Genomic DNA, 24,625 nt, shown 5'->3' with positions numbered 1-24,625 from the left:
CTGTGAAGCGGCGTGTGCAGGAGTGAAGTACATGCATGTTGTCGTTCTCACAGACACGTTTGAGCGTTGCTGGCGTCGTTCTCTGCGACGGGAGATGCGGGAGGAGAGTCGCTTGTTCCAGCTTGTCTCGCTCGTTTGGCTCCGTTCAAAGACGCAGTCCGGCCAACCAGGACACTGTGAACGCGCTTACATGCCCAGCTAGCCCCACGACGGCGTGTGAGGGCGACACTGGGTGCCGACACCGCCCCGCTCGAGCTTTGTCGCGGGTTGACCGTCCGCGCTTCATCTCGCTCGCTCTCTCGTCGCTCTGCTCGTGTTCTGTGCTGCTCAGTCGACTCTGACAACGCCACAGATACCACTCGTGCCCACCCGCGCTTCTTCCCGCCATGAGCGGCCACTCTCACAAGCCGCACCTCAAGCAGTCGAACAAGGCGTTCAAGTCGAAGCACGCGTCCAAGTCGACCCTGCGCGACCAGGCCAAAGGTCGCACGCATCGACCCAACACCAAGGATCCGGCGAGCAAGGCGGCCAAAGCCGCGAGTCAGAAGGTCCAGGCGAAGAACCTCAAGGTCAACCGGAGGAACCATGCCAAGCAGGTCGTCAAGAAGAAGCGCGACTTGCTCGAGGAACAGAAGGGGATCTTTCAGGGCAGGAACAGGAACGGCGAACGCGTGCAGAGGGTTGTCGCGGTTGTGCCGATGACGGAGGATGTTGGCGCTCTCGAGACGGCTGAGATGCTCGCGCAGGCGGTCGGCGGGGAGTTGACGGGCACAGAGGGCTTCAGGTCTCTCGAGTGAGTGTGGGCGAACACGTTCAGTCGATACAAGCTCACCTTGTCTCCTCGCAGCGTCCCAAAATTCCACAACCAGTCCCTCCGTTTCCTCCTCCTCCCGCCCGCCTCCCGCCCCGACGCACTCTTCCCCATCCTCGACGCAGCAGCCGCCGCAGATTTTGTCATCGTCACGCTTTCGAGCGAGCAGGAGGTCGACGCGCAGGGCGAGACGGCGTTGCGGTGTTTGACGGGTCTGGGTGTCGGAGGCGCGAATGGGGGAGTTGTCGGCGTCGTCAAGGTGCGGAGTGCGCTCTGGGTGAATCGACTTAAGACTAACGAGCACCGCCGCCCGCAGGACCTGCCCGGCGGAAACCCCACCCTCGCCTCCTCGACTCGTCTCTCCCTTCAATCCTTCCTGACGCACTTCTTCCCCTCAATCGACCGCATCCACTGCGTCTCCTCCACTCCCTCCTCCTCATCCGCCTCGACCTCCGCTTCAGCCATGTCGACCGACTCTTCCGCACCCTCGGCACCGACTCCTTCGTCTGAGGCGACGCTGATTGTACGCGGCTTGTGCGAGAAGACGCCCAAGGGATTGCGGTGGCGCGAGACTCGGCCGCGCGTGCTGGCTGAACGCGTGGCGTGGGAGAAGAATGCGCTGGTTGAGCCTTCTGCGCAAGAAGCGGAGGCGCCGAGCGGGTTCGAGGGCGAGGACCTGGGCACGTTGGCTGTCGAGGGTGTCGTCAGGGGCAGCAGGATGAGTGCGAACCGTCTGGTGCATTTGCAGGGGTGGGGCGACTTCAAGGTCGAGAAGATTGTCCTCGCGCCGCCTGCACGACCGATGAAGCGCTCTGCCGCCGCTCCTCCCGCCGAGACCATGTCCCTCGACGGCTCGGCGCCCTCCACTGCGCCCTTCGAGCCCATTTCGATGCCCGACGACGACGCCGACTCGCTCGCCTCGACCAACATCCCGGACGACGACGACTTTGGGCTCGACGAGCAGACCTGGCCTACGGAGGAAGAGATGGCTTCTGCGCCTGGTGCGGCGGCGAGAGACGCGATGGAGATGCCACCCCCCGCACGGCCGGGTACGACGCCCAAGTTGAAAAAGGTCGCGAAGGGGACGAGCGCGTATCAGGCGGCTTGGATTATTGATGATGAGGAGGACGACGGGGACCTTGAGGAAGAGGAGGACGAGGATGATGATGCGATGCGAGATGGTGGGGAGGGCGCGGAAGAAGAGGACGAGGTCGAAGAGACCGAGTTTGTCGATACCGCTGCGGATGAGACTGCCTCCGTCTCTGCTCGCCCGTTCGCCGACCTTTCGCCGGAGCAAGAACAAGCTCAGCTTGAGGAGTACCTCGCCTCGCGCGCCGCACGCCGCAACGTCGAGAACCGAGACGACCTCGACTTCCCCGACGAAGTCGACACGCCTCTGCACACGCCCGCAAGGGAACGGTTTGCCAGGTACCGCGGCCTGAAGAGCTTCAGAACTAGCAGATGGGACCCGTATGAGGAGCTGCCGAGGGAGTATGGGAGGTGCTTTATGCTCGAGGACTGGAAGGGTATGGGTCGGCGGCTGGAGAAGCGTGCGGCTGAGGAGGGCGTCGAGGTGCGTGCAGGACCCCGCTGTTCCTACGACTGCTCGACGTACTGACGCATTCTTGCGCAGCGTGGCACACGAGTGATCGTCTACCTCGCCAACGTCCCGCGGCGGCTCATCGAGCAGCACAACCCGATGAACCCGTTCACGCTCTTCGGCCTGCTCAAGCACGAGCACAAGTACTCGATCATGCACTTCAGCATCCAGCGCAACACGGAGAACTCGGACACGGTCCGCTCGAAGGACCCGCTCGTCCTCCAGCAGGGCTTCCGCCGCTTCGCCATCAACCCGATCTTCTCGCAGCACACGGTCCGCAATGGCGGGCGCGGCAGCAACAACGTGCACAAGTTTGAACGGTTCTTGCGACACGGCATCAACGCGTCGATCGGAACGGCGTACATGCCCATCACGTTCGGCAGCAACTCGCCTTCGCTCCTCCTTCGCGTCCCGACCACCTCGGCAGACGATGTGAACGCCTCGCCAGACCAGCACGTCCATCTCATCGGCACGGGCACGCTCCTCTCGTCCGACCCGACCCGCATCACCGCCAAGCGCGTGATCCTCACCGGCCACCCGTTCAAGGTCCACAAGAAGACGGCGACGATTCGCTACCTCTTCTTCAACCGCGACGACGTCGAGTACTTCAAGCCTGTCCAGCTTCGCACGAAGGGCGGGCGGATCGGACATATCCGCGAGCCGCTTGGCACGCACGGCTACTTCAAGGTGTGCAGCCGCCCTTACCCCTCTGATCGATGGCTTGCTGACGATCGTCCTCGCAGGCCGGATTCGACGGACCGATCTCGCAACTCGACACCGTCTGCCTCACGCTCTACAAGCGCTGCTTCCCCAAGTGGTCGCGCGTGTGGGACGGACAGCCGCTTCCCATCGTCGACAAGGACCAGGTCAGGGCGCAGGCGGCGGCGAAGGACCAGCATATCGAGGTCGAGTAGCGGGTTTGAGCGTGATGGAGGTTGTGTTGTATTTCTCTCGTTGCATTTCGCATCCCTTCGGTTCTGCGTAGTTCTCTCGCTCATTTGGCTTCTCTGAGACTGCTCTTCAAGCAGTGGCAAGCCGTACGAAGCGAGTCCTCGTCGTTCCGCTCGTCTCGAGGAGGGTCTCCCTTGAACGCTTCATCTTGCACGCTTCCACCACGACTACGCTGTTAGCTGCTGGCTCGAGACAGCTAGTCAAGGCCTTCTCGCCCGCCCTCCGCCTCTGGTCTGCCCGCCGACGCCCTTCCTCACCCTCTCCGACCATGTCCGCACCGCCTTCATCAACTTCCTCCCAGCGCTCTCTCCGCATCGCCGTGATAGGCTGCTCGCATGGCACGCTCGACGATATTTATGCTAGCGTCGAACGGTGCGACGAGGAGGCGCGCAAGAAGGGGGAGAAGGAGGTAGACTTGGTCATCTGCTGTGGGGACTTTCAGGTGCGTGTGACGCTTCAATAGGTTCAGCATGGCTCGCAATCAGCGGATGCGATGCTGATCGTTGTAGCTGTCTCCTTGCAGGCCATGCGCAACACGGCCGATCTGCAGACGATGGCCTGTCCCGTTAAGTACCGCGCACTCGGACACTTCCACCAATACTATTCGGGAGAGAAGAAGGCGCCGAAGCTCACGATCGTCATCGGAGGGAACCACGAGGCGAGCGGGTACATGTGGGAGCTGTGCGTCGCAGGTCTCCTCCATTCTCCCCTTGAAGTTGAAGGCTGACTTTGGTTCGCGCAGGTATCATGGCGGCTGGCTTGCACCGGACATCTACTTCCTCGGCTTTGCAGGAAGTCTGCTCGTCGATGGATGGCTGAGAATCGCAGGAGCAAGCGGGATCTGGAAGTCTGGCGACTGGAAGAAAGGTGCGCAGCGTTCTCGCGCTCACTCAGAATGACTGCAGGTGTGCGCTGCTTCGATGATACTAATCGACAGACCGATCACCGCTGTGTGCAGGTCACTTCGAGACGGTGCCGTTCGACGACCGCACCATCCGCTCGATCTACCACATTCGCGAGTACGACGTTGCGCGGCTGCTGCAGGTGCGTCCACTTAGTTTTCCTTCGCTCGCATCGCGCTGACAAGTTCATCTCATGCAGCTGAAGAACCGAGGATCCAGCATGGACGTCTTCCTCTCGCACGACTGGCCGCTCGGGATCGAGCAGCACGGCGATGTCGACTGGCTAATGCGCGAGAAGCCGTTCTTCCGCGACGAGGTGCGCCGATCAGCCCCTTCAATCTCGCTACCTTCTGCTAACGTTCCCTGCGCAGATCAACTCGAACTCGCTCGGCTCACCTCCTCTCCACGCCCTCCTCACTTCCCTCCAACCTCGCTACTGGTTCTCAGCCCACCTGCACGTCAATTTTGCGGCGCTCTTCCACCACGACGGCTCGAAGACGGTAGTGCAAAAGAGGGACAAGCGAGGATGGGGTGGTCAGCCTGCTGCGGTGGTCGCACAGGAGGGTCAGGAGGTTGCGAAGGCGGAGAATCCTGATGAGATCAAGATGTACGACGAGGAAGTCGGCGCGGGCGAGGGAGAGGCGGTCGTGTCGGAGGAGGGACCTGTGAGCGAGGAGAAGGGATGTCCGTCGGGGTGCGCGGCGCACGACGAGCCGACCTCCGCGACGGCGAACCCAGATGAGATCGCGCTCGATGACGAGGAGGAGCTCGACACGGCGCCAGTGGGCGAGAGCGATGTGACGGAGCAGCCTGAACGTGCGCAAGCGGCTCCAACGGCGCGGACGACCAAGTTCCTCGCGCTGAACAAGCCGGGTAAGAACAAGGACTTCCTGCAGGTGCGTCACTTCTTGACCGTCTCTGCCGAGGCGGCGAGCTGACCTCGTGGCGACTACAGATTCTCGAAATCGTCGAAGAATCCCCGTCCTCAACTACTCCTCCCGCTCCCTCGACTTCATCTGCGAACACCGACACTGCTACTGCTCCCTCGCCCTCCCGACCAAAAGTCTTCTTCGACCCCGCCTGGCTCGCCATCGTCCGGTCCACCGCGCCTTACCTCTCGCTCTCCCCTCGCCCGATCCCCTTCCCGCCTCTCGCCGAACTCGCGCAGACGATTGAGGCCGACGAGAAGTGGGTCAAGGAGAATGTCGGAAAGGACGGGTTGGTCGAGGTTGACGAGGTCATGGAGTTTGTGCGGACGGCGCCGACTCAGGAGGACTGGCAGAAGAACGGGATGATCCAGATGCGTGCGTGGCGTTCGCTTCTCTTCGTGATGCGTGCTCCTGTCGGCTGCTGCGCATCGCGTTGACAAGGCCGAGTGTACTGACTGGCATATCTCGCAGCTTCCTGGTACACCAACCCGCAGACGCTCGCCTTCACCTCACTCCTCCAGATCGAGAACCGCATCAACCCAATCCCCGAAGGCTACCTCGCCGCCCTCGAAGCAGACAAGAAGCGTGCGCTGGAAGAGGCCAAGGCTGAGGCGTTACGGGATATTGAGATGGCCGGCGAGCGGGTCGACGAGGAGCCTGTGGGCGAAAAGGCGAGCGAGGTGGCGGCCAAGGAGTCGAACGGAGACGCGGCGAACCCGGAGGAGATCGCCATCGACGAGGACGACGATTGAGGGGAGGGGAGGGCATTTCGGGATCCGCTTGTTGTTGTCATCCGCAAAGCATGCGCTGACAATCTCCTAGCAGAGCCGAGTCGTCTCACCTGTTTCACGTATGCGTTGCTCATTCTCGCCCTTCGTACCTCCCGCTTCTTTCCGCCATTCTCTCCGCAAGATCCACCCTTCCCTTGCCTTCTCGCCATGCTCGGCGGTTCTTCTCGAGCCAAGCGCAACAGAACTTGCGACTGGCGCAGCTTGGGGTGTGATGAACTCGCGCGAGACGCCTTCCTTCCCATCCGCTTGCCGGCCGTCTCGCCTTCCCCTCGTCTCCCGCGTCCTTGGCGCGCTATCTATTCTTGGCCGTTCGGACAGTGCGAGGATGGATGGAAAGGAGGCGCAAGGTCGGCTTCGGAGTTGCCGCGGACCCCTCTTCCTCCTCTCGCTCGCTCCTGCTCTTCTTCCTCTTCCACAGTCGCTTGATCTTGGCGTTTGAGCTATCCTTATCGTACCCATTGTCCAACAAATCGCTCGACTGCTTGTCATGAGTCCTTCGGTTCGTCCGCTGGCGCTGTTCTTCGAACCGGTGCTGACGATACACTTCTTGACTCCCAGCTCTCCGAATCCATGAGAGGTGCCGTAATGCGACGACCGGCCTCTGTTCTCACCAACAAGGTGGCCGCACCGGTGCACGATGTTGACCATCCCGGCGCCCTCTCAGTCGAGCGTGTGCGTCGACTTCGGTGTTCTCGTCAGCCAACAATGACTGACTCGTCGCTCTTCCCAGATCGACGACTGGCACGAAGACCTCGAGCGCGACGAGAAGTACAAGCTCGCACGGACGATCCTCTGCCGCACCAACATGAAGATCGTCTTGGAGTCGCGCCAGCAGAACATCCTCGACCAAATGCGTGCGTTGCGCCTTGCTTTCGAGGGCGAACTGCCGTCCTGACGCTTTCGCGGCAGTTTTCAACAACAAGATCGAGCCCGAGGGCGAGCCAGTCGCGAATCAGCTCGCTTCCGGTCGCTGGTCAGTCCGGCTCGCCTCGTACAAGTGGGGCAGATGCTGACAGTACTCCCTCCTCAGCTGGCTCTTCGCGCTCTGCAACGTCGTCCGCATCTTCACGTCGCGCAAGTTCAACCTCGGCGAGTTCCAACTTTCGCAGGTAAATCCTCTCTGTCTCCGCTCTCAACGCTCGGACACTCATCACGAACTCCTACAGAGCTATCTGTACTTCTACGACCACCTCTCAAAGGCGAACTGGTTCCTTGAGCAGATGATCGAGCTGTACCACGAGGACCTGAACTCGCGGACAATGCAGTTCTTGCTGACGAATGCGCCTGCGCAAGATGGCGGTGAGTAGTCCCCACTTCGCGTCGTCGTCCTCGGCTGACGACTCTCATGCGCAGGCCAATGGGACATGGCGGTCGCGCTCGTCCTCGAGTATGGCCTCGTCCCGCAGACCGTCTACCCCGAGAGCTGGAACACCTCGCACTCCGACGCGCTCGACGGCCTCCTCACCTCGAAGCTGCGTGAGATGGCGCTCGACTTGCAGGTCTTCATGCGGGACAAGGAGAAGGGGTTATCGCAGAGCGCGCTCGTGCGGGCGGCGAGGCAGGTCAAGGCCGGTATGGTGCGTCGCTTCCACGTATGTCGTCTACAGCTACGCGTCGCTAAGCCGCTTCGCCTTGCAGATGAAGGAGATCTACCGGATCTTGACGATCTGCTGCGGTACGCCGCCCAAGCCTGACCAGGAGGTGCATTCAAAGTCCGCGAGGACCTCAGATCTCTCCGCTTCTGGACGCTGACGAGGACCAATCAATCGCGCAGTTCACGTGGGAGTTCGCGGACAAGGACAAGAAGGCGCACAAGATTGTCACGACGCCGCGTGAATTCGCTCGCGTCCATGCCGGCTACAACGTCGGCAGCACCGTCTCCATCCTAAACGACCCGCGCAACCCGACGAAGCAGACCTACACGATCGAGCGGCTCGGGAATGTTGTCGGAGGCCGGCCGCTGCGATACCTTAACATGCCTATCGAGTTCCTCAAGAAAGTCGCTATCAAGATGATCCAGGTGCGCGAGGCGCCGGCAGAGGCCAGAGCAACGCTGACGAGTCGCTGTTGTAGAGCAACTTCCCCGTCTGGTTCGGCTGCGACGGTTCGTTCGCTTTCTCTCACTTCACCCATCCTTCGAGAGACTGACGGAAGCGCCCTCCACACAGTCGACAAGTCTTCGGACACGTTCAACGGCGTCATGGACATGCGGCTGTTCGAGTACGACGAGGCATTCGGCACGACCGTCAAGATGGACAAGAAGGAGCGGCTGATGATCTACGAGTCGTCCATGACACAGTGCGTCGTATCTATCGCTGTTCGACGTCGGAGCGGCAGTACTAACAGTCGCTCGCAGCGCCATGATGTTCACGGCCGTCCACCTCGACGACCACGGCAACCCCGTCCGCTGGCGCGTCGAGAACTCCTGGGTGCGATCCGCTTCTACTCGCTGCCTCCTCCGGCTCTTCGACAGCTGTGCCGCTCGCTGACTCACGCCGGCCGCTCGCAGGGCAAGGACGCATGCAACAAGGGCTTCCTCGTCATGACCGACGACTGGTTCAGCAACTACGTCTACCAGATCGTCGCGCCCCGCTCGTTCCTTTCGCACGAGCTCCTCGACATCTACGACGATGCACCCGTCACCGTCCTGCCGCCGTGGGACGTCCTCGGTACGTAGAGGCTCATTCTTTCGCTCTTCGACTTGGGCGCTGACGGTCTCTCGGCAGGTGCTTGCGCCTAGACTGATCTGTATCACCTTGCGCGTCTGTCTTTGGTAATCATCTCTCGCTCACGAGCTGGTCCAGCGGATCACTCTGTTCCGCTTCTCCGCTGCCGCGCTTGCTCTGCATCTCGTGCCGATGCCTTTGTTGCGACGTCGCGTCCGTCGAGCTCGCTCGGATTGGCTCGATTGTCGCTTCCAGGTTAGCGCAAAGTCCGCCGGAGTATCCTTGCGCGTGCGGAGGAGATGTGGGGGTCGTTGGCGAGCGAGCGACGAGGAGAGGATGGGTCGTTCCTCGTCTTTCTCGCTTTCCTATTCTCTGGCTAGCACCCTGTCGACATGAAGACGCAAGCCTACGTTCTCGCTGGTGCGTCCCATCACCTGTTCTCGCCAACTCTCGCCTCATCCCCACTTCGTCGTCTCGGTCGCAGAAAAGGACGCCCCGTTTAAGCTGCAAGAGGTCGAGGTGCGTCGTGGTCTCTCCTCCACGTCGCTGCTGTTCTGCTCACCGAGACTTTGGCTGTCCAGCTCGCAGAGCCGGAGGACAACGAAGTTCTCCTCAAGGTCGTAGCGTGCGGGTGCGTCCGAGCGGCTTCTCCGTTTTCCTGGTCGAAGAACTGACTCTATGCGATGCTGCAGTCTCTGCCATACTGATCTGTGCATTCAGAACGGTGCGTACCGCCGACCACCCTTCGACCTTCGCAGCGTCGATATACCTTCTTCGCCTCGCCTCATAGCTGATCGCTCGTTCTGCAGGCGCATTCCCCTCTCCCTTTCCCAATGTCACCGGCCACGAAGGCTCAGGCCGCGTCCTCAAGGTCGGCAAGGCCGTCACGCGCGTCCAGACCGGCGACAAGGTCCTCTGCTCCTTCAACCACTGCTCGTCGTGCGGGCCGTGCCAGACGGGTCATCCGGCGGCCTGCGAGAAGTTTGGCGAGATCAACTTTGGGCGGGTGAGGAGCGCGGAGACGGGTAACAAGGCGGGGATCAAGGGAGCAGCCGGCGAGGAGATGTGCGTCAACCCCTCTGTTTCCTCTTTCCGCGCTGTACGAGAGAGGAGCAGTGCTTCTCAGGTGTTGTGTGTGTGTAGAGCTGACCCGTTCGTCCATATTCGCACAGCTACGGTGCTTTCTTCGGCCAGTCGATGTTCGCGGAGCACGCTCTTGCCGCAGAAAACTCGGTCGTCAAGGTGCCCGACGACACCGACCTCGTCACGCTGTCCGCTCTCGGCTGCGGCTTCCAGACAGGCGCAGGCGGCGTGCTCAACTTCCTCAAGCCATCGAAGGACTCGTCGATTGCGATTTCTGGACTCGGAGCGGTCGGTATGGGCGCGCTTTTCGCCGCCAAGTACCTCGGAATCAAGACAATCGTCGCGCTCGACGTCGTCCCTGGCAAGCTCGACCTCGCGAAGCAGTTCGGCGCGACGCACGTTTTCAACGCGCGTGATTCGGACGTCGTCCAGCAGGTCAAGGCCATCACACCGTACAAGGGTGGCGTACAGTACTTTGTCGAGTGCTCGGGTAACGTGCCGGCGCTGAAGGCGGCGTGGGAAATGACGGCGAACCGAGGGCATCTCCTAAGGTGGGTCGCTCTCGCTCAGTCTGCGGTCTCTGGCGTCTGCTTCAGCATCATGTTGAAGAAGGGGATACTCGCGTCCCTCTGCTCCTGCAGCTGCGGCACACCTGGACCGGGTGTCAACCCTCCCTTCGATGTCTTCGGCAATCTCGTCGCTTGCAAGGTTCGCCCGCCGTCCTATGCCTCTTCCGCTTTTCCTCGAGACTCACGCCCGCTCGCTTTAATTCCTGTCGCAGACCTACAGCGGCCTCTGCGAAGGCGACTCGAACCCGCCCGACTTCATCCCGTTCCTCATCAAGCTCTACAATGAGGGCCACTTCCCCGTCGACAAGATCAGCAAGACTTTCGCACACGACAAGCTCGACGACGCGATTCATGCGATGCACAAGGGGGAGACGATCAAGCCTATCATTGTCTTTGGTAAGGCTTGAACGGAGGGAAGTTGCAGGAGCTCGAAGGTGGGATCGCGCTCGTCGAGTTCTCATTAGCTCCCTCGCGCGGTAGGTGTCGTCACAGGGAGGAGATATGTCCATACAGAACGAACTACGTCAGTCCGTCGCCTTCCTCGACCGGTCAACCACTTTCGAGAGAAGAAAATCACTTCCGCTTCTCCCTACTTGAACTTCTGATGATCGCACTTCTCGTCAGCACTAGCAGCGTCATTAGGGCCCATCTCAAGCTCTTACAAAGCGAAGGAACCGCGACATGGCCGTCTTGAGGACCCGGACACCGCCTCGCTCACCTCTTTCGCTCCGCCTGCTCATGCTCACACCGCAAAATGCTTCGACGATCGACGCGATCCCTTCCCTGACCGAGTTTGATTGCTCCTACGCCCACTTCCGCCAGCACCATCTCCTCCCGAACGAGCCCTGCCTCATCTCACCTTCTCTCGTCGACGACTGGCAGATCAAGCGGAGGGTCACTCGAGCGGACGGCGCGCTCGACTGGGACTATCTGAAGGAGAACTTTGGGCTATACGCGGCTGTCTGCGTGGACTGCGAAGGCCGAAGCGAGTGTGGAGATGGCGACGAAGTGGAAGTCAGGACGTTTGGCGACTTGCTCGAGCTGTGGGAGCAGGGCAGAGGGCGGACAAAGTACCTCAAAGATTGGCACCTACCTTTGCTCGTCTACCATGAGGTGGAGCGGCTGGAGAAGGGTAAGGGAAAGGAGCGAGTGCGCGAGGAACTGTACGAGGTGCCGCAGCTTTGGCTCGATGACTGGATGAACGAGTGGGAAGGGAGCGAGGGCGACGATGACTTTCGATTCGTGGTGCGTGCACGCTTCCGCAGTAGAAGCGCGGAGGAGGAATTGACGGATTTGCTTGCAGTACGCTGGAGGAGGCGATACTTTCACGCCCTTGCACCGCGACGTCTGTGCGTGCGCTCCTCAACAAACCTTGCAAATGTGCTAACGCCTACTCTCGCAGACTGCTCCTACTCAATCAGCACCCAACTCTACGGCCGCAAGCGATGGTACCTCTTTCCGCCGTCCTGCACACCGTACCTTCGCCCTCTCGTCGCCAAAGCCGAGCGGAACGACACGAGTGTCAATTGCGACGAGTGGAATGAGGAGCGGAAGAAGGAGTTCCGCGGGCGCGGGATGCTGGTCGTCGAGCAGAAGGAGGGAGAGTCGATCTTCATGTGCGTGCGCTCTCCTCCGCTGGTAGAGGTTTGTCTGACCAACTCGGCGTTGCAGTCCATCCGGCTACTACCACTCTGTCCACAACCTGACCCACCCGACCCTCTCGCTCAACCACAACTGGCTCAACTCGCACAACCTTCCCGCCGTGTACCGCTCGCTGTTGGACGAGGTCGAGCGATGCCGAGTTGCGATCGAGGATGTGAGGGAGATGTTGATTGAGCAGGCGAGGAGGAGGGGAGAAGGAGAGGAGGGGTGGAGGGAGGAGTGGGAGAAGGCGGTGGATGAGCTGGTCGAGCGGAGTGAGGGGTGGAGGTGCGATTGCCCCGCGCCTCGGCCCAATGCAAGCTTGCTGATCCGTCACAACCCGTAGTTGGCCCAAGTTCTGGCGCATGACGCTCAACACGCTGCGCAACCTCGAAGTTCCGCTCACCATCCTCCAAACACGCGCCGCCTCATCGCGCTGGCCGCTAATCCCGCCCGATGCTCGTCCTCCTACCTCCTTCGTACTCGACCAGGTGCGTCTGACGTTCTTTGACCAGTCATCGAGCACCAGAGCTCATCTCGCACCCAACGCAGGTCCGCCCGCTCGTCCTCGACTTTCGACAAAACCACGAGGCAGAGTGGCGGTGGCTACCGGGGCTGGAGAAGGTTCTGGAGGGCGTCGAGAACGAGCTACAAAGGTTGGAAGGTGTCCTGGGAGTGGTGAAGACGAGCGACGGTGGGCACGGAGCTGGTTCAGCGAGCATCAACAGCATGTAGGGCGTGGGCGCCGGTCGCTCCCGCATTATGCATTCTAGACCATGTCCAGCGCGATCTTTGAGCCTCCAGTGAGGCCGGGAATGCGGTCATCGCTCAAGGTGAGCGTTTCGAGGAGAAGGTGGGTGCAGCGCAGCGAGGACAGCGCGAGAGGGGTCGCCGAGCAGTACGCGGCATCCACGCGATCACTGCTAGCACAGCGAGCACTCCAACAGCCCCACCGCGCGGTGTCGCCTGCGAGTCAAGATCCAACCCTCCTCCTGGCCGTGCTTTCCCTTGCTCGCCTCGCTTTGAACGCTTCTACGCTCGACTGGCTGAGCGAATTCGACGCTAGACGCCCTCACGACGGCTGCTCACTTCGCCCGCGCCTTTGTACGCGCCCCGCTCGCCGCTCGCCCGTTCATCTCCCCTTCCCTCGCTCGCTCAACTCGCCCGGCCTTGCAACCCTCCCGTTGGACAGTCTCGCCCGCCAGAACCCTCTTCACTTCCACCAAAGTCATGACGACCCTCCCGCCGTTCCCCCTCCCCGCGACGCCGTCCATCCCGGACGAGCACCTCGCCTCGACCCCCGCACTCGACCTCTTCAAGCTCGCAGCGGCCGAGTTCATCCACTCTGTCCTCCCCGAGGTTGATGTCGAGAAGGCGTTCGAGGGGGTCGAGTCGGGAAAGACGGGGAAGAACGTCCAGGGCGATTTCACGGTTGCGGTTCCGCGGTTCAGGCTCAAGGCCAAGCCTAACGAGGTCGCAGAGAAGCTCGCCGCTGCGGTGAGTGGATCAAATTTATGGCCTGTTGGTCTCGAGCAGTCGGCGGGACGCCTGGGTCGAGTGCGCAAGGAGGATTCGGCGGATCAGGATCGAATGCTGGAGACGGCTGCTCCGTTTGCCGCAAGCAGGTTCTTCGTAAGACCACTAGCTGACGCCTCTCGTGTCGCCCGCAGTTCAAGCCGACCCCCTACCTCGCTTCCGTCAGCGCCAACGGCGCCTTCGTCTTCTTCAACTGCCAAGTCAACGCCCTCGCCTCCCTCGTCCTCAACCAGGTCAACACTCAGACCTACCTCACCCCCGACGAAGACCACTCCGCCCTCTCGACCTTCGCCAACCTCTCCCTCTCCGACTCGGGCGCCGACAAGCCCCCAGCGGGCCTCAAGCTGCTGAAGAAGAACGGCTACGGCACGAACCAGAGCGGAAAGGGGAAGAACATCATCGTCGAGTTCTCGTCGCCTAATATCGCCAAGCCTTTCCACGCCGGTCATCTTCGCTCGACCATCATCGGCGCCTTCCTCGCCAATCTGTACGAGGCGAACGGCTACAACGTCTTGCGCATGAACTACCTCGGAGACTGGGGCAAGCAGTTTGGTGCGCCCTCGTTCGGCTCTGTCCTGTCCTCACCCCGCTGACTTGGGTCCTCGCCCGCAGGTATCCTCGCTGTGGGCTTTGAGCGCTACGGTTCGGAGGAGGAGCTCGAGAAGGACGCCATCACGCACTTGTACGACGTCTACGTCAAGATCAACAAGGACGGCGAGACAGACGAGTCGATCCACGACCGGGCGCGCGAGTTTTTCGTCAAGATGGAGGCGGGTGCGTCGCCACCTGAGTTCTGCTGCAGGAACACGGCTGATCGTCCTCATCATCGGTCTCGCAGGCGACGAGGAGGCGGTCGCGCTGTGGAAGAAGTTCCGCGACCTGTCGATCGTCAAGTACAAGGAGACGTACGCTCGGCTCAACATCTACTTCGACCTGTACTCGGGCGAGTCTCAGGTCTCTCAAAAGGCGCAGACCGACGCGCTCGAAGCACTGCAGAAGTCCGGCATCGTCGAGGAGTCGCAGGGCGCGCTTATCGTCGACTTGCGCAAGTACAAGCTCGAGAAGACGGTCGTGAGGAAGAAGGACGGCACGAGCGTGTACATCACTCGTGACATCGGTGGGGCGGTCGAGCGGTACGAGAAGTACAAGTTTGACAAGATGGTCTACGTCGTCGCGAGTCAGCAGGACCTCCATCTCGCGCAGGTTCGTCCGCTTGTCCTCGCTTGGGCTTTTCTCGTTCCCGAGGAGCTTGCGCTGATTCTTCAAGGCGTCCGCGCGCAGTTCTTCAAGGTGCTCGACCTGATGGGCTACGACTGGGCCAAGACGCTCCAGCACGTCAACTTTGGCATGGTGCTCGGCATGTCGACGCGCAAGGGCACCGCCGTCTTCCTCGAGCAGATCCTCGACGAGTCGAAGCGCGTCATGCACGACGTCATGCGCAAGAACGAGGACAAGTATGCCGCGATCGAGGACCCCGAGTACACGAGTGACAAGCTGGGCATCACGGCCGTCAAGGTGCAGGACATGTCGGGCAAGCGGTGCGTGTGCTGACGTTCTCTCGATCGGATGCTTTGTCGCTGACCATTGCGAGCACCGTGCAGGATCAACAACTACGAGTTCAAGTGGGAGCGCATGACTTCGTTCGAGGGCGACACGGGTGAGTACTCGCTCCTGACCCTTGCGCAGGCTGAATTCCTCCTCTGCGCATGCTCTTGGCGGGCGAATGCTGACATTGGCACCTCTGACAGGCCCTTACCTGCAGTACGCGCACGTCCGGCTGTCGTCGGTCGAGCGCAAGAACGCGCCCGACGTCGTCCTCCCGCCTCCCGCCGAGCGGCCGTCGACGATCGACACGTCCCTCCTGACCGAGCCCAAGGCGCGCGAGATCCTCCTCCTGCTCGGACAGTACCCGGACGTCGTGCGCGCGGCGCTCAAATCGCTCGAGCCGTCGACGATCTGCACGTTCGCGTTCCGCCTGTCGCACTTGATCTCGTCGGCGTGGGAGACGCTCATCGTCAAGGGCCAGCCGCGCGACGTCGCGCTCGCCCGGCTGTGGCTCTACGTCTCGGCAAAGGACGTCCTCGGCAGCGCCATGCGCCTCCTCACCCTCGAGCCCCTCGAGCGCATGTAGATGCGGCGTGTACTGTGCATGTTAATCCTAGACGCCGGCTCAGCGGTACTCTTGCGGTACGTTGTGGGTGCGGACGAGTCGCCGCGGGTTCCGACGAGGAGAGAGTCGGGAGAGGCAGGAGGAGGGCGGCGTCTCTCGCTTCGTCGCTCTTTCGCTTGCGGTGTCTCGAGTCGTCGTTTTCAATCGATCTGCTGTCGTTGCAAGCGCATCCGCCACCAATCCGAGCGAGTTGCGGTCGAGCCTTCCGACCCCTCCGACCCTCTCGCTCTTTCTCTTCCTCTCTTTCCACTCGACTTCACTCTTTCGACACAGCTGCGCAACATGGTCCTCCGCCACCTCGACCTCGCCATTCGCCCTGCCTTGCGCGCCGCCTCGACGACCGCGTCCCGCCCGCGCCTGCCGCCCTTCGAAGGAATCGCCTTCGCCGCGCCTCCCTCGCCATCAGTCGCAGGCCAGCTCGCGCAGGTCTACCTCCCCGACATGCACCGCATCGAGCACGCTGAGCCCGCCCCCGTCCTCATCGTGAGTCGCCGTTAGATTGTTGTTGAGTCTCGGGAAGCGGGGTTGGGAAGGGGGCTTGCTGGGCTCGCTCGACTCGCTGGCTGCATCGGTGTGGCTTCAGACGGTGCTATACGGGGATGTGGGACTATCTGCGGGTGCACACGCTGCGCTGGGCGACGTTGGCGGCGTGCGAGGAATGCCGGCACCACTTGGGGACCCCGGACAACGAGTGTTGGGCGAGTCGTTATCGCCAGCGGGGTTCGCATAGCGTCGTACGATCCCTGAACGTCGTCGTGCTGTCGTTGGGGATGCGCTCGTACCGCCGCAAAGTCGCCGCGTCGGGATGGCCGACCCTCTCTCCCTTCGTCCTCGGCCAACGCAACGCACGCTCATCCGCACACTGACTGACGTCGCTGCGTACCGCGACAGCCCGCTCTCCCAGACACGTACACGTCGCCCGCACAGTCGAGGAGCAAGTACCCGCAGCTCCAGCCGAGGACCGTCACCTTCCAGACCGTCGCGAGCGAGTCGACCCACCTCGGCGGCGGACCCAGCAGCACGGCCACCGCCGCCCAGTAGGCGTCCAGCCAGCGGTGCGTGCACTCTCCTTCTTTGCCGAGGACCACAAGCTGACCCGCCTCGCCTCGCAGGACAGCCCAACACAGACACTTTTCCCCTCGCTCTCCCGTTTCTCCCGCCTCGAGTCGTCCCAAGGAAGTCGTACACCCGTTCCGTGCCCCTGTAGACCTGTTTCCACACTTACAAGACTGTTCCCCGACGTAATGCGCTCGTTTCCTTCGTGTCCCCCTTTGTCCTGCGTCGTTTGTCGCCGCACGATCCCTTTAACACTTCTCTCGCTCCGCCTCCTCGCGGTGAATGGCCCTCCCATTGCTTTCGAGACCTACACACGCTCGTTCGCGCTCTACTCCACTCGGCCTCACGCTCGCCGCGCTCGTCTGCCTGCTCACACTCGTCTTCATCGCATCCCGGGGCGCAAAGGCCTCTCCAACACTTCACGCGTCGCAGGACGATGCAGGGCGAATAGGGTGGTTAGAGAAGCGTGGAGGGAGTCCATGGAGCGTGGGAGATGGGCTGGCGAAGAGGCAGGAGAGCGGGGATGGAGGGGGAGGGGAGGTGGAGATGGGCAGGAAGGGTGAGTCGCTTTCGTTCTTGAGGCACGCGGTACGAGCGAGCGGGTGCTGTGGATGCTGAGAGTGCAGCGGCAGTCTGAAAGGACGGACGGACGGGACGAGGAGGGGCGAAGACAGCGGACCGGATGAAGCTGATCTCTCACGCCGAGCGACAGAGTTCGTCCTCAAGCTCGTCTTTTCCGTCGTCTTTGTGTTGCTGGGAGGCGTCTTCTCGGGCCTGAGTCTCGGGCTCATGGGTGCGGGCCGTTCCTCCGCAAGTCTCGCGGCAAAGGGAGCTGATCTCGCTTGTCTTCCGCAGGCTTGGACTCGATGAACCTTCAAGGCGAGACTTTTCGGCACAATTCGCCCCTCACCAGCTGACTCTGAGTGCGCCCGCAGTCCTCGCCGCCTCCGGCCCGCCTCAAGACCGCATCGACGCGCAAAGAGTCCTCTCCCTCCTCTCGCACGGCAGACACTTCGTCCTCGTCTGCCTGCTCCTCTCAAACGTGATCGTCAACGAGACCCTCCGTGCGCTCCTCCTTCCCACCTTTCTCCTCCTGCCCCGACTGATGCGGGTTCGTGCGCCAGCCGTCTTCCTCGACTCGCTCATCGGCGGCGGAGGACTCGCAGCGATCGTAATCTCTAGTGCGGCGATTGTCATCTTTGGCGAGGTTTTGCCGCAGGCGCTGTGTGCGCAGTATGGGCTGAGAGTGGGCGCGAAGTGTGTTGGTTTCGTGCAAGTGTTGGTAAGTCTGCCTTGCCAGCTTCCTGGCGTCTCCCGAGGGCTTGCGAGTTCCTCCACGCGTCTGCTGAGCTGTGGCCGGCGCAAGACTCACTAAATCCACCATACCCGCGTCCAGATGTACCTCGAATCCCCCATCTGCTACCCCACCGCCAAACTCCTCGACTGGCTCCTCGGCTCGCACACGACCCACCTCTACCGCCGAGAAGAACTCAAGACGCTCGTGCACCTCCACGGGGAGGGGAAAGTGCTTGGAGGGGAGGAGGGGGAGTTGGTGGAGGGTGTGCTAGGGCTGGCGGAGAGAGCGGTGGGAGAGGTGGGCAGGAGAGTCAGGGAGGTATATGCGGTGAGCGATGGATTGCGGATTTGCGATGTGGATCTGATGCAGGTGCGTCGCGGGCGGAGGATCAATTCGCTTGCTGATCGGCCGTTCGCGCTGACTGCCTCGATCGAACTCGTTGGCGTCTTCGCACAGCTCCTCCTCCGGCGACAGCACTTCTTACCCGTCCGAAGAGCGAAGACGGCGTTCGGCGCGATCGATGAGAAGAAGGACGAACCGTTCGTTGGCTATCTGCGAGTCGAGGAGGTGCGTCCGCTTTCGCACGTCTTTCTCGCCTAGCCTCTAACATTGCTCGGGCTTGAACAGCTGATAGAAGCGCAAAGTCGGCCGAATGAGTCCGCTTGGCCTCGTCGTTCCCTGCGTCTCGCGGCTCGGCTGACCTTCCCAACCTCCAGCCTCGTCCGCTCGCTCGCTCTGCATCCGCTCGTACATGTCTTCCCGAATACGCCAATTATAGACTGTATCGCTTATGTGCGCTGAGCGCACGCTTTGACTGTCCGTAAGGCGATATTGACGAGTTCTCCGTTCGCAGCTGAAGAGGGAGGACCCGGAGGCGGTTTTGCTGGTCTCGAATGTGCGTCCGCCGCTTCCTTTAGGGCACGCGGGATTAACGAGCTCATTCCGCAGTCGGCTATCGACGGCGCAGATGCGCTTGGCTTCGCTGTCCTCGACGACTTGCTCAAGGCGATCCTGCACGACGAGCCGGATAAGGTGCGCGCCTAGCCTCATCGGTTTCAAGATTGTATGCTCACTCGATCCATCGCAGGCTCACTCTCGCACCGTCTCACTCGGAGCGACCGCGCGCTCGGCTCTCTCGCGTCCTCCTCGCGCTTCCGCCTCCATCGGCCTGAGTCGCTTCGTCTCTGGTGCGCGCCATCGCTCTCGGATTCATCGGGGACACGCTGACACCCGTTACACACAGGCATCGTCGACCGGCACTTCACCCACCGCGCCTCGTCCTCGCAACTCTCCTTCCGCCTCGACTCGTCCGACGAAGAATCCCACCTCTTCAGCCGCTCTCGCACCTCGACCGCCTCGTACCGACCGCTCGCCTCGTCGCCGCACTCGCATCATCGCACGATGTCGTCCCTCTCGCGCTTCTCGGTCGTGCCAACGCCAGCTGGAACCGCGCCGGCGAGGAAGACGGGATGGGACGGGCGAGGCGGCGGGTTCAAGTTCCCGACGCCTGACGGGTCGCCCGTGGGAGAGGAGGTGGAAACGTTTGCGCTGGGCGACGTGGACGACGAGGAGGGGCGGGAGGATTCCGGGTTTGGGGATGGGGATGAGCTGAGTGGGAAGGGCGGGCTGTATCCGCTCGGTATAGCGGGCGCACGATAGCGGCACGCGCAAAACCATTGACAACAGCCTAAGCGTACTCGCGGATTCGGCCGTCGCGCAGAGTGCGAGAGAGATGTGAGAGAGCGAGGTGCCCGTCTGCCCGTAAGCTACACTAACTGGTCTCATTGAGTGTGTCGGTTGCTCGCTACAACCCAGCGAATCCACCGCTCCCGCCCAAACCGCCGCCGTCGAGTCCCAGCTCGCGCATCAGCGCCATCATCTGTTCGTTCATCGCTCCTCCGCCCGCGCCGAATGCGTTCACTGCCGGCGTCTCGTACGGCATAGGCGAGCCGTCGTCATCGCCCATTGTCAGTGACATCCCGTTGATACCCAACAGTCCCGCGTACTGCTCGAGCCCTGCCGCTCCGCTGTTCTCGAGCCGGTCCAGCGCAAACTCGACCAAGTCCGACCCGCTCTGCAGCTTCGGAAGCGACTGTTTCGCGCGTCGCCAATGTGCGAGCGTGAAGTAGATCAGGAGCTGGCGGAAGGGCTGGTTGAGGAGGACGAGCGGGTTCGCGCCGGGTCGTCGGAGCTGAGGCGAGTGGTTCATCATCTGGATGCTGTCGAAGCTGATCCAGTGTATGTAGGCGACGTCGGTCCAGGGTGTCGGGGTTACGGAGGGCGAGACCGAGCGGGTTTGGAGGTCGCGCAGGAGGAAGTGCAGCTCGAGGAGGCGGAGTGAGCGGCGGGGTTCAGGTACGGGGCAGTCAACGCGTGCGAGGTCGTCGATAAAGCTCTGCGCGGGGCGGTACAGTGCGCGTGTGACGCACCGTCAGCGTTTTTGGTCCGGGGTGTGAACTGGGAAAGACGCGCGACACGTCGTACTTTCCGCTCTGCCAGCCGTCCCGCTCTCTCAGCTTGATTCGCTTCATAGCCGTCTTGACAATGGGATTCGAATCGCCTACAAGCTGCTTGAGCGTTGCAGCCTCGTCCGTCGTCAAGGCAGGGAAGGTGAACATGTCGGGCGAGTTCTTGCAGAGCCACTTGTGCGTCGACCAAATCTATCGGCGCGGGTGGTCAGTTCTCAAGCTTCGGTCTCATCAGCTCGAGCGGCTGATGGGGACGCACGGCAGCCTGGCAGCTGCGGTCGCAAAAGTAGACGACCCGGCAGCCACCGCAGGTCGTCTTCGTCTTCCGGTCGCACACGGAACATGGGTGTTCGGCTTGGGTGCTCATGTTGTTGTCCGTCCACCGCAAGAGGGCTGAGAGAGGCGTCGAGGCGAGTCGAGGCGAAAGTTGGGCGAGGGGTGCGAAGCGGACGTCGAGGGCGACGGGCGGGGCGGCGGCGGGGTGTAGAGGCTCGGAAGAGGATTTGCGCAAGCTCCACGTCTCTGCAGCCAGTCAAGCCGAGTCGAGCGCGATGGAGGAGACCAGCGTCCTCCTCGAGAGGGTTGCCCCGGTGTCGCTCGCCTCGTCGCCGATTGCTGGCGTGTGTGGCCATTCGCTTTACTTCTGACGACTTTAACGACACACCTGCTCACCCCTTGACGCCCCGCCGCCTTTCCTCGCTGATCTTGCGCCTTCCCGCCGCCTCCGCTCGCTCAACACGGCCAAACAGCGTCGGTAGCCTCGACACGACCACGGGAGGGACTGAAGTGGCGCTGACGGGCTTACTGTGAGTCGCTTAGTCTCTTGAGCCCGTGTACGAGCCTGCCGAGCGGGGCGATAGCGCGCAAGATCCTCATCTCTGGAGCGAGCCGATGAAGCGACTAGCGGAACGAGGGACGCCGTTGGAGCGCAGAGGAGACTCCTAGCCTGTCACACTCGCTCCGAATATGTCGCCACGCCCGCTTCTTCCGCCCTCGGCGCTGACTTCGCTCTCTCGCTCCGCGCAGCCCAGCCATCATCTGGCTTGGCATATCGTCAGCTTTTCCCGCCCGCCGACAAAGCGCACACGCACGAGTACACCCATCCGATCCGCCTTCGAACCGCTATCCCGCCTTTCCGCCTCCGTTCCCTTCGACTTCCCCCACTTGGCGTCGGAAGTCCAGACGGAGTATCCGCTCGCACGTTCAGCAGGTTCGTCGCCGTCTCCCCTCTCTTGGACGGGCGTGGGTGGGACTGTTGAAGTCGAGGCGCCGGAGTGAGAGCGCGGGAATGGGATTCGTCGGCTAACCTCGTCTCTTACCTCCCGCAGAATCATCGTCCGCGTCTTCCCTTCCTTGATCCATTGTCATGACCTCGCTGCAAACGCACACGAAACCCTCACTCCACCTCTCGCTCACTCCCGATTCTGGCGGCCCTTCTCACGCATCCACCTCGACTCCCTCGTCTTCCTCTCGCCGCGTCCCGTCATGGGGCTCGGGCGCATCCGACACCTTCTCCCGCCTCTCAGCCATGGGGGACCGCAGCCTCGACCCGCTCCCTTCGCCGCTCGAATCGCGCGAGTGGGGATTCCTGCCCGAGTCCTCGCTCGGTGCGGGTGCGGGGAGTTCCGCTCGGTTAGGCGGGACAGGCGGGAGCTGGCTCGATGGATGGGGCGGGTCGATCGGTACGAGCGGGGCGAAGGGCGAGGCGAGGGAGGCGGCGACTTCAGGCGGGTCCTGGATGAGCGGCGGCGCGAGTGCAGGCGGCGGATCTTGGATGAGCAGCGGACCGAGCGAGTTTGGCGCTTTCCCGTCCGTGTCGACGCCAACCGAGGAGAAGGGCGACGGCCGAGAAGCGCCAAAACGGAACAAGACGCTCTCGTTCTTCGACACCGGCTCGGAAGACTCGTCGCGCGCCCTCTCGCCTCCGCCCAATCCTCCGTCTCGGCAGAACTCGCTGAGCAGTGGACACCGCCGCGGTCCGTCGTCGTCCTCTGCGCCTCCACCTTCGCCCGGCTGGGAATCGCTTTACCAGCCTGTGCTCGACCCGCTGCGAAGCTCGGTCGCGAGCAGCACGAGCAGCTGGTTAGACGAGGCGTCGGGTGACGGGACGAGCGTGCCGTGGACACGAGGGCGAGGGGGTTCGATCGGCAGCACAGCGGGTGCGAGGAGTGCGGTCGACGGGATGCAGACCCCGAGGAACGAGTCGCCTCGTCGGATGGAGAACGAGGAGCTGTCGCCCGTCGCCGCACTACGACCTCGCCTCGCGGCGCTCGACACCTCGTCTATGCAGCCCGGCTTCGGCTCGCCCTCGCCCGTCAACTTTCCCTCGAAGCCGTTGTCTTCGCTTCCGACCGCCGTCGATGCCCCTCGTTCTCGCTTTTACGACCTTACGACCGCCCCTTCCTCTGTCGCCTCGTCCTCTCGCTCTTCTTCGCGCCGCCAGTTTGTCTCACTGGACGAGCAACCCTCGCCTGCCGCCTCGCCTCCTCGCTCATCACGGTCAAGCGGCGAGACGCCTCGATCGCCCTCTCGACAGTCGCAGCAGCAGCCGGACGAAGTCGACTCGTCTCCCGCCGTTCAGGTTGGCGACCGATTAGGCGACTACGTGATCGACCGCCTGCTCGGCAAAGGCGCCTTCTCGCGTGTCGCACTCGCACGGATGAGCAAGGGCAAGGAGCGCGCGAGGGGCCATGCACGGACGGCATCGAGGGATGCGGGAGCGGACGGAGGGCTCGTCGCGCTCAAGATGATCGGGAAGAAGGGGTGCGAATCGAACGAGCGGATGCGGATATCGGTCATGCGTGAGGTCGAGGTTCTGAAGGTACGTGCCGTCTGTGCCGCTTCGAGCGTGGTGAAGCTGACCGGTTTTCTCCTGCGCAGAACGTCCTCCATCCTTCGCTCGTCTCGCTCTTCACCTCGTTCTCGACGCCGCAGTACACCGTCCTCGTCCTCGAGTACTGTGCCGGCGGCGAGCTGTTCGACTTTATCGCCGACTGGCACCACGAGATGACGGACGGGCTCGCCAAGCGGATCTTTGGCGAGCTGTGCTCGGCCGTCGGATGGATGCACGAGATCGGCCTCGTGCATCGGGACATCAAGCTCGAGAGTGCGCGCGCCTGCTTTTCACGTCAGTTGCAGCTCGCTGATGCTCGCCGCTCGCGCAGACATCCTCCTCACCTGCCGACCTTTCCCCTGCCCCGATTCCTCGTCCCTGCTCTCCTCGCTTCCGACACCGCTCGTCAAGCTCACCGACTTTGGCCTCTCGCGCTTCATTAACCCCGCCTCGCCTCTCCTCTCGACTCGCTGCGGATCGGAAGAATACGCCGCGCCGGAGCTGATCATGGGCAAGCGGTACGACGGGCGCAAGACGGACGCCTGGGCGCTCGGTGTCGTCCTCTACGCGCTCATCACGGGTGTCATGCCGTTCGTGCAGGGCTCGGGCGGGCGGCGAGGGTACTTGCTCAAGATCGCAAAGGCGGACTGGCGGTGGCCCGGACTTGCGCGGTCCCTGTCCGTCTCGTCCGTCCCGCCAGAGCCGCGCGTGCTCAACTCGTCGCCCCAGCCCGCCTCGTCCGCTCCCCTCTCCCGCCACGCTTCCATCTCTTCGTCCGCCGCACCTTCACCTCCCTCACTCACTCCCTCGACGCCCGCCTCTTCCTCCGCTTCTTCCCGGCTCGTCTCGCCCGCCGTCCAAGCCGTTGTCGCGCGCCTGCTCGTGCGAGATCCGGCAAGACGAGCGGCAGTGTCGGACCTGTGGGACTTGGAGTGGGTGCGCGGGGAGACGAAGGCTGCGGGGCGGGTCCGGCGTGTTGCGGCGGAGGACTGGGCGAGGAGAGGGTCCGAGCTGTTTGAGTGACGGGTACTTAGCTGGAATGGAGTTTGTTGGTATCGCTTGTCAGGCCAGGAGGAGGAGAGGGTGGGAACAGGTCGCTCAGTTCAAGCAGGGCTGTGCTGGGAAGTCAAGAGCGGACGTAAAAGGTGCACTAGAGGAGATGAGGGCTGGCAGGTCGCGAGGTAGACAAGTCGGATGGAGACGGATGGGAGGGAGTCGGCGTCACTGGGATTGGGTGAGCATGGGAGAAGAGGTAGCCGAGAGCGGGATCTGGTGTCGGTGGAAAGACTTCGAGGGGGCTAGGGTTAGGGTTAGGGTTAGGG

The 24,625-nt window shown here is 62.3% G+C and overlaps 10 protein-coding genes across 10 annotated transcripts; 9 read left to right on the top strand and 1 right to left on the bottom strand.

Moving 5' to 3' along the window:
- Nucleotides 1-386: 386 nt before the first annotated feature.
- RHTO_02676 (ribosome biogenesis protein Tsr1) lies at nt 387-3,325 on the top strand (the record flags this gene model as incomplete). Its single annotated transcript, XM_016416350.1, has 5 exons — nt 387-793; nt 848-1,070; nt 1,128-2,384; nt 2,445-3,098; nt 3,155-3,325. 5 exons carry the CDS (start codon nt 387-389, stop codon nt 3,323-3,325), a joined length of 2,712 nt encoding a protein of 903 aa, XP_016276069.1.
- A 305-nt stretch (nt 3,326-3,630) lies between these two features.
- Nucleotides 3,631-5,945, top strand: RHTO_02675 (RNA lariat debranching enzyme; the record flags this gene model as incomplete). The annotated part of the gene is made up of 8 exons (XM_016416349.1): nt 3,631-3,804; nt 3,886-4,043; nt 4,105-4,229; nt 4,321-4,406; nt 4,464-4,580; nt 4,636-5,160; nt 5,220-5,568; nt 5,665-5,945. 8 exons carry the CDS (start codon nt 3,631-3,633, stop codon nt 5,943-5,945), a joined length of 1,815 nt encoding a protein of 604 aa, XP_016276068.1.
- A 526-nt stretch (nt 5,946-6,471) lies between these two features.
- Nucleotides 6,472-8,724, top strand: RHTO_02674 (bleomycin hydrolase; the record flags this gene model as incomplete). The annotated part of the gene is made up of 14 exons (XM_016416348.1): nt 6,472-6,483; nt 6,543-6,656; nt 6,715-6,838; nt 6,894-6,957; nt 7,015-7,093; nt 7,151-7,283; nt 7,338-7,561; nt 7,623-7,685; nt 7,759-8,004; nt 8,058-8,088; nt 8,153-8,282; nt 8,341-8,413; nt 8,494-8,653; nt 8,711-8,724. 14 exons carry the CDS (start codon nt 6,472-6,474, stop codon nt 8,722-8,724), a joined length of 1,467 nt encoding a protein of 488 aa, XP_016276067.1.
- A 318-nt stretch (nt 8,725-9,042) lies between these two features.
- Nucleotides 9,043-10,709, top strand: RHTO_02673 (benzyl alcohol dehydrogenase; the record flags this gene model as incomplete). Its single annotated transcript, XM_016416347.1, has 7 exons — nt 9,043-9,070; nt 9,135-9,169; nt 9,232-9,281; nt 9,343-9,374; nt 9,460-9,715; nt 9,823-10,441; nt 10,515-10,709. The coding sequence occupies 7 exons, from the start codon at nt 9,043-9,045 to the stop codon at nt 10,707-10,709; spliced, it is 1,215 nt and encodes a 404-aa protein (XP_016276066.1).
- Nucleotides 10,710-10,983: 274 nt separating this feature from the next.
- On the top strand, nt 10,984-12,678 carry RHTO_02672 (jumonji domain containing protein; the record flags this gene model as incomplete). Its single annotated transcript, XM_016416346.1, has 6 exons — nt 10,984-11,547; nt 11,606-11,651; nt 11,705-11,918; nt 11,974-12,231; nt 12,290-12,434; nt 12,496-12,678. 6 exons carry the CDS (start codon nt 10,984-10,986, stop codon nt 12,676-12,678), a joined length of 1,410 nt encoding a protein of 469 aa, XP_016276065.1.
- A 495-nt stretch (nt 12,679-13,173) lies between these two features.
- On the top strand, nt 13,174-15,610 carry RHTO_02671 (arginyl-tRNA synthetase; the record flags this gene model as incomplete). The annotated part of the gene is made up of 7 exons (XM_016416345.1): nt 13,174-13,440; nt 13,614-14,031; nt 14,092-14,253; nt 14,282-14,682; nt 14,761-15,017; nt 15,081-15,136; nt 15,228-15,610. 7 exons carry the CDS (start codon nt 13,174-13,176, stop codon nt 15,608-15,610), a joined length of 1,944 nt encoding a protein of 647 aa, XP_016276064.1.
- Nucleotides 15,611-15,931: 321 nt separating this feature from the next.
- On the top strand, nt 15,932-16,690 carry RHTO_02670 (uncharacterized protein; the record flags this gene model as incomplete). Its single annotated transcript, XM_016416344.1, has 2 exons — nt 15,932-16,132; nt 16,541-16,690. The coding sequence occupies 2 exons, from the start codon at nt 15,932-15,934 to the stop codon at nt 16,688-16,690; spliced, it is 351 nt and encodes a 116-aa protein (XP_016276063.1).
- Nucleotides 16,691-17,251: 561 nt separating this feature from the next.
- Nucleotides 17,252-19,661, top strand: RHTO_02669 (DUF21 domain protein; the record flags this gene model as incomplete). The annotated part of the gene is made up of 12 exons (XM_016416343.1): nt 17,252-17,264; nt 17,418-17,498; nt 17,641-17,769; nt 17,830-17,987; nt 18,102-18,371; nt 18,459-18,569; nt 18,630-18,658; nt 18,719-18,794; nt 18,856-18,897; nt 18,951-19,034; nt 19,090-19,189; nt 19,246-19,661. The coding sequence occupies 12 exons, from the start codon at nt 17,252-17,254 to the stop codon at nt 19,659-19,661; spliced, it is 1,509 nt and encodes a 502-aa protein (XP_016276062.1).
- Nucleotides 19,662-19,806: 145 nt separating this feature from the next.
- Nucleotides 19,807-20,837, bottom strand: RHTO_02668 (zinc finger, MYND-type protein; the record flags this gene model as incomplete). The annotated part of the gene is made up of 3 exons (XM_016416342.1): nt 19,807-20,397; nt 20,480-20,662; nt 20,730-20,837. 3 exons carry the CDS (start codon nt 20,835-20,837, stop codon nt 19,807-19,809), a joined length of 882 nt encoding a protein of 293 aa, XP_016276061.1.
- A 999-nt stretch (nt 20,838-21,836) lies between these two features.
- Nucleotides 21,837-24,326, top strand: RHTO_02667 (serine/threonine protein kinase; the record flags this gene model as incomplete). Its single annotated transcript, XM_016416341.1, has 3 exons — nt 21,837-23,291; nt 23,351-23,576; nt 23,635-24,326. The coding sequence occupies 3 exons, from the start codon at nt 21,837-21,839 to the stop codon at nt 24,324-24,326; spliced, it is 2,373 nt and encodes a 790-aa protein (XP_016276060.1).
- Between the last annotated feature and the right edge of the window lie 299 nt (nt 24,327-24,625).

This window comes from Rhodotorula toruloides (assembly GCF_000320785.1).
Source record: "Rhodotorula toruloides NP11 unplaced genomic scaffold Scaffold2, whole genome shotgun sequence".
Classification (NCBI taxonomy): Eukaryota; Fungi; Basidiomycota; class Microbotryomycetes; order Sporidiobolales; family Sporidiobolaceae; genus Rhodotorula; species Rhodotorula toruloides.
The sequence above is the reverse complement of the archived record's forward strand: the minus strand, read 5'-3'. Positions and strand labels throughout refer to the sequence as shown.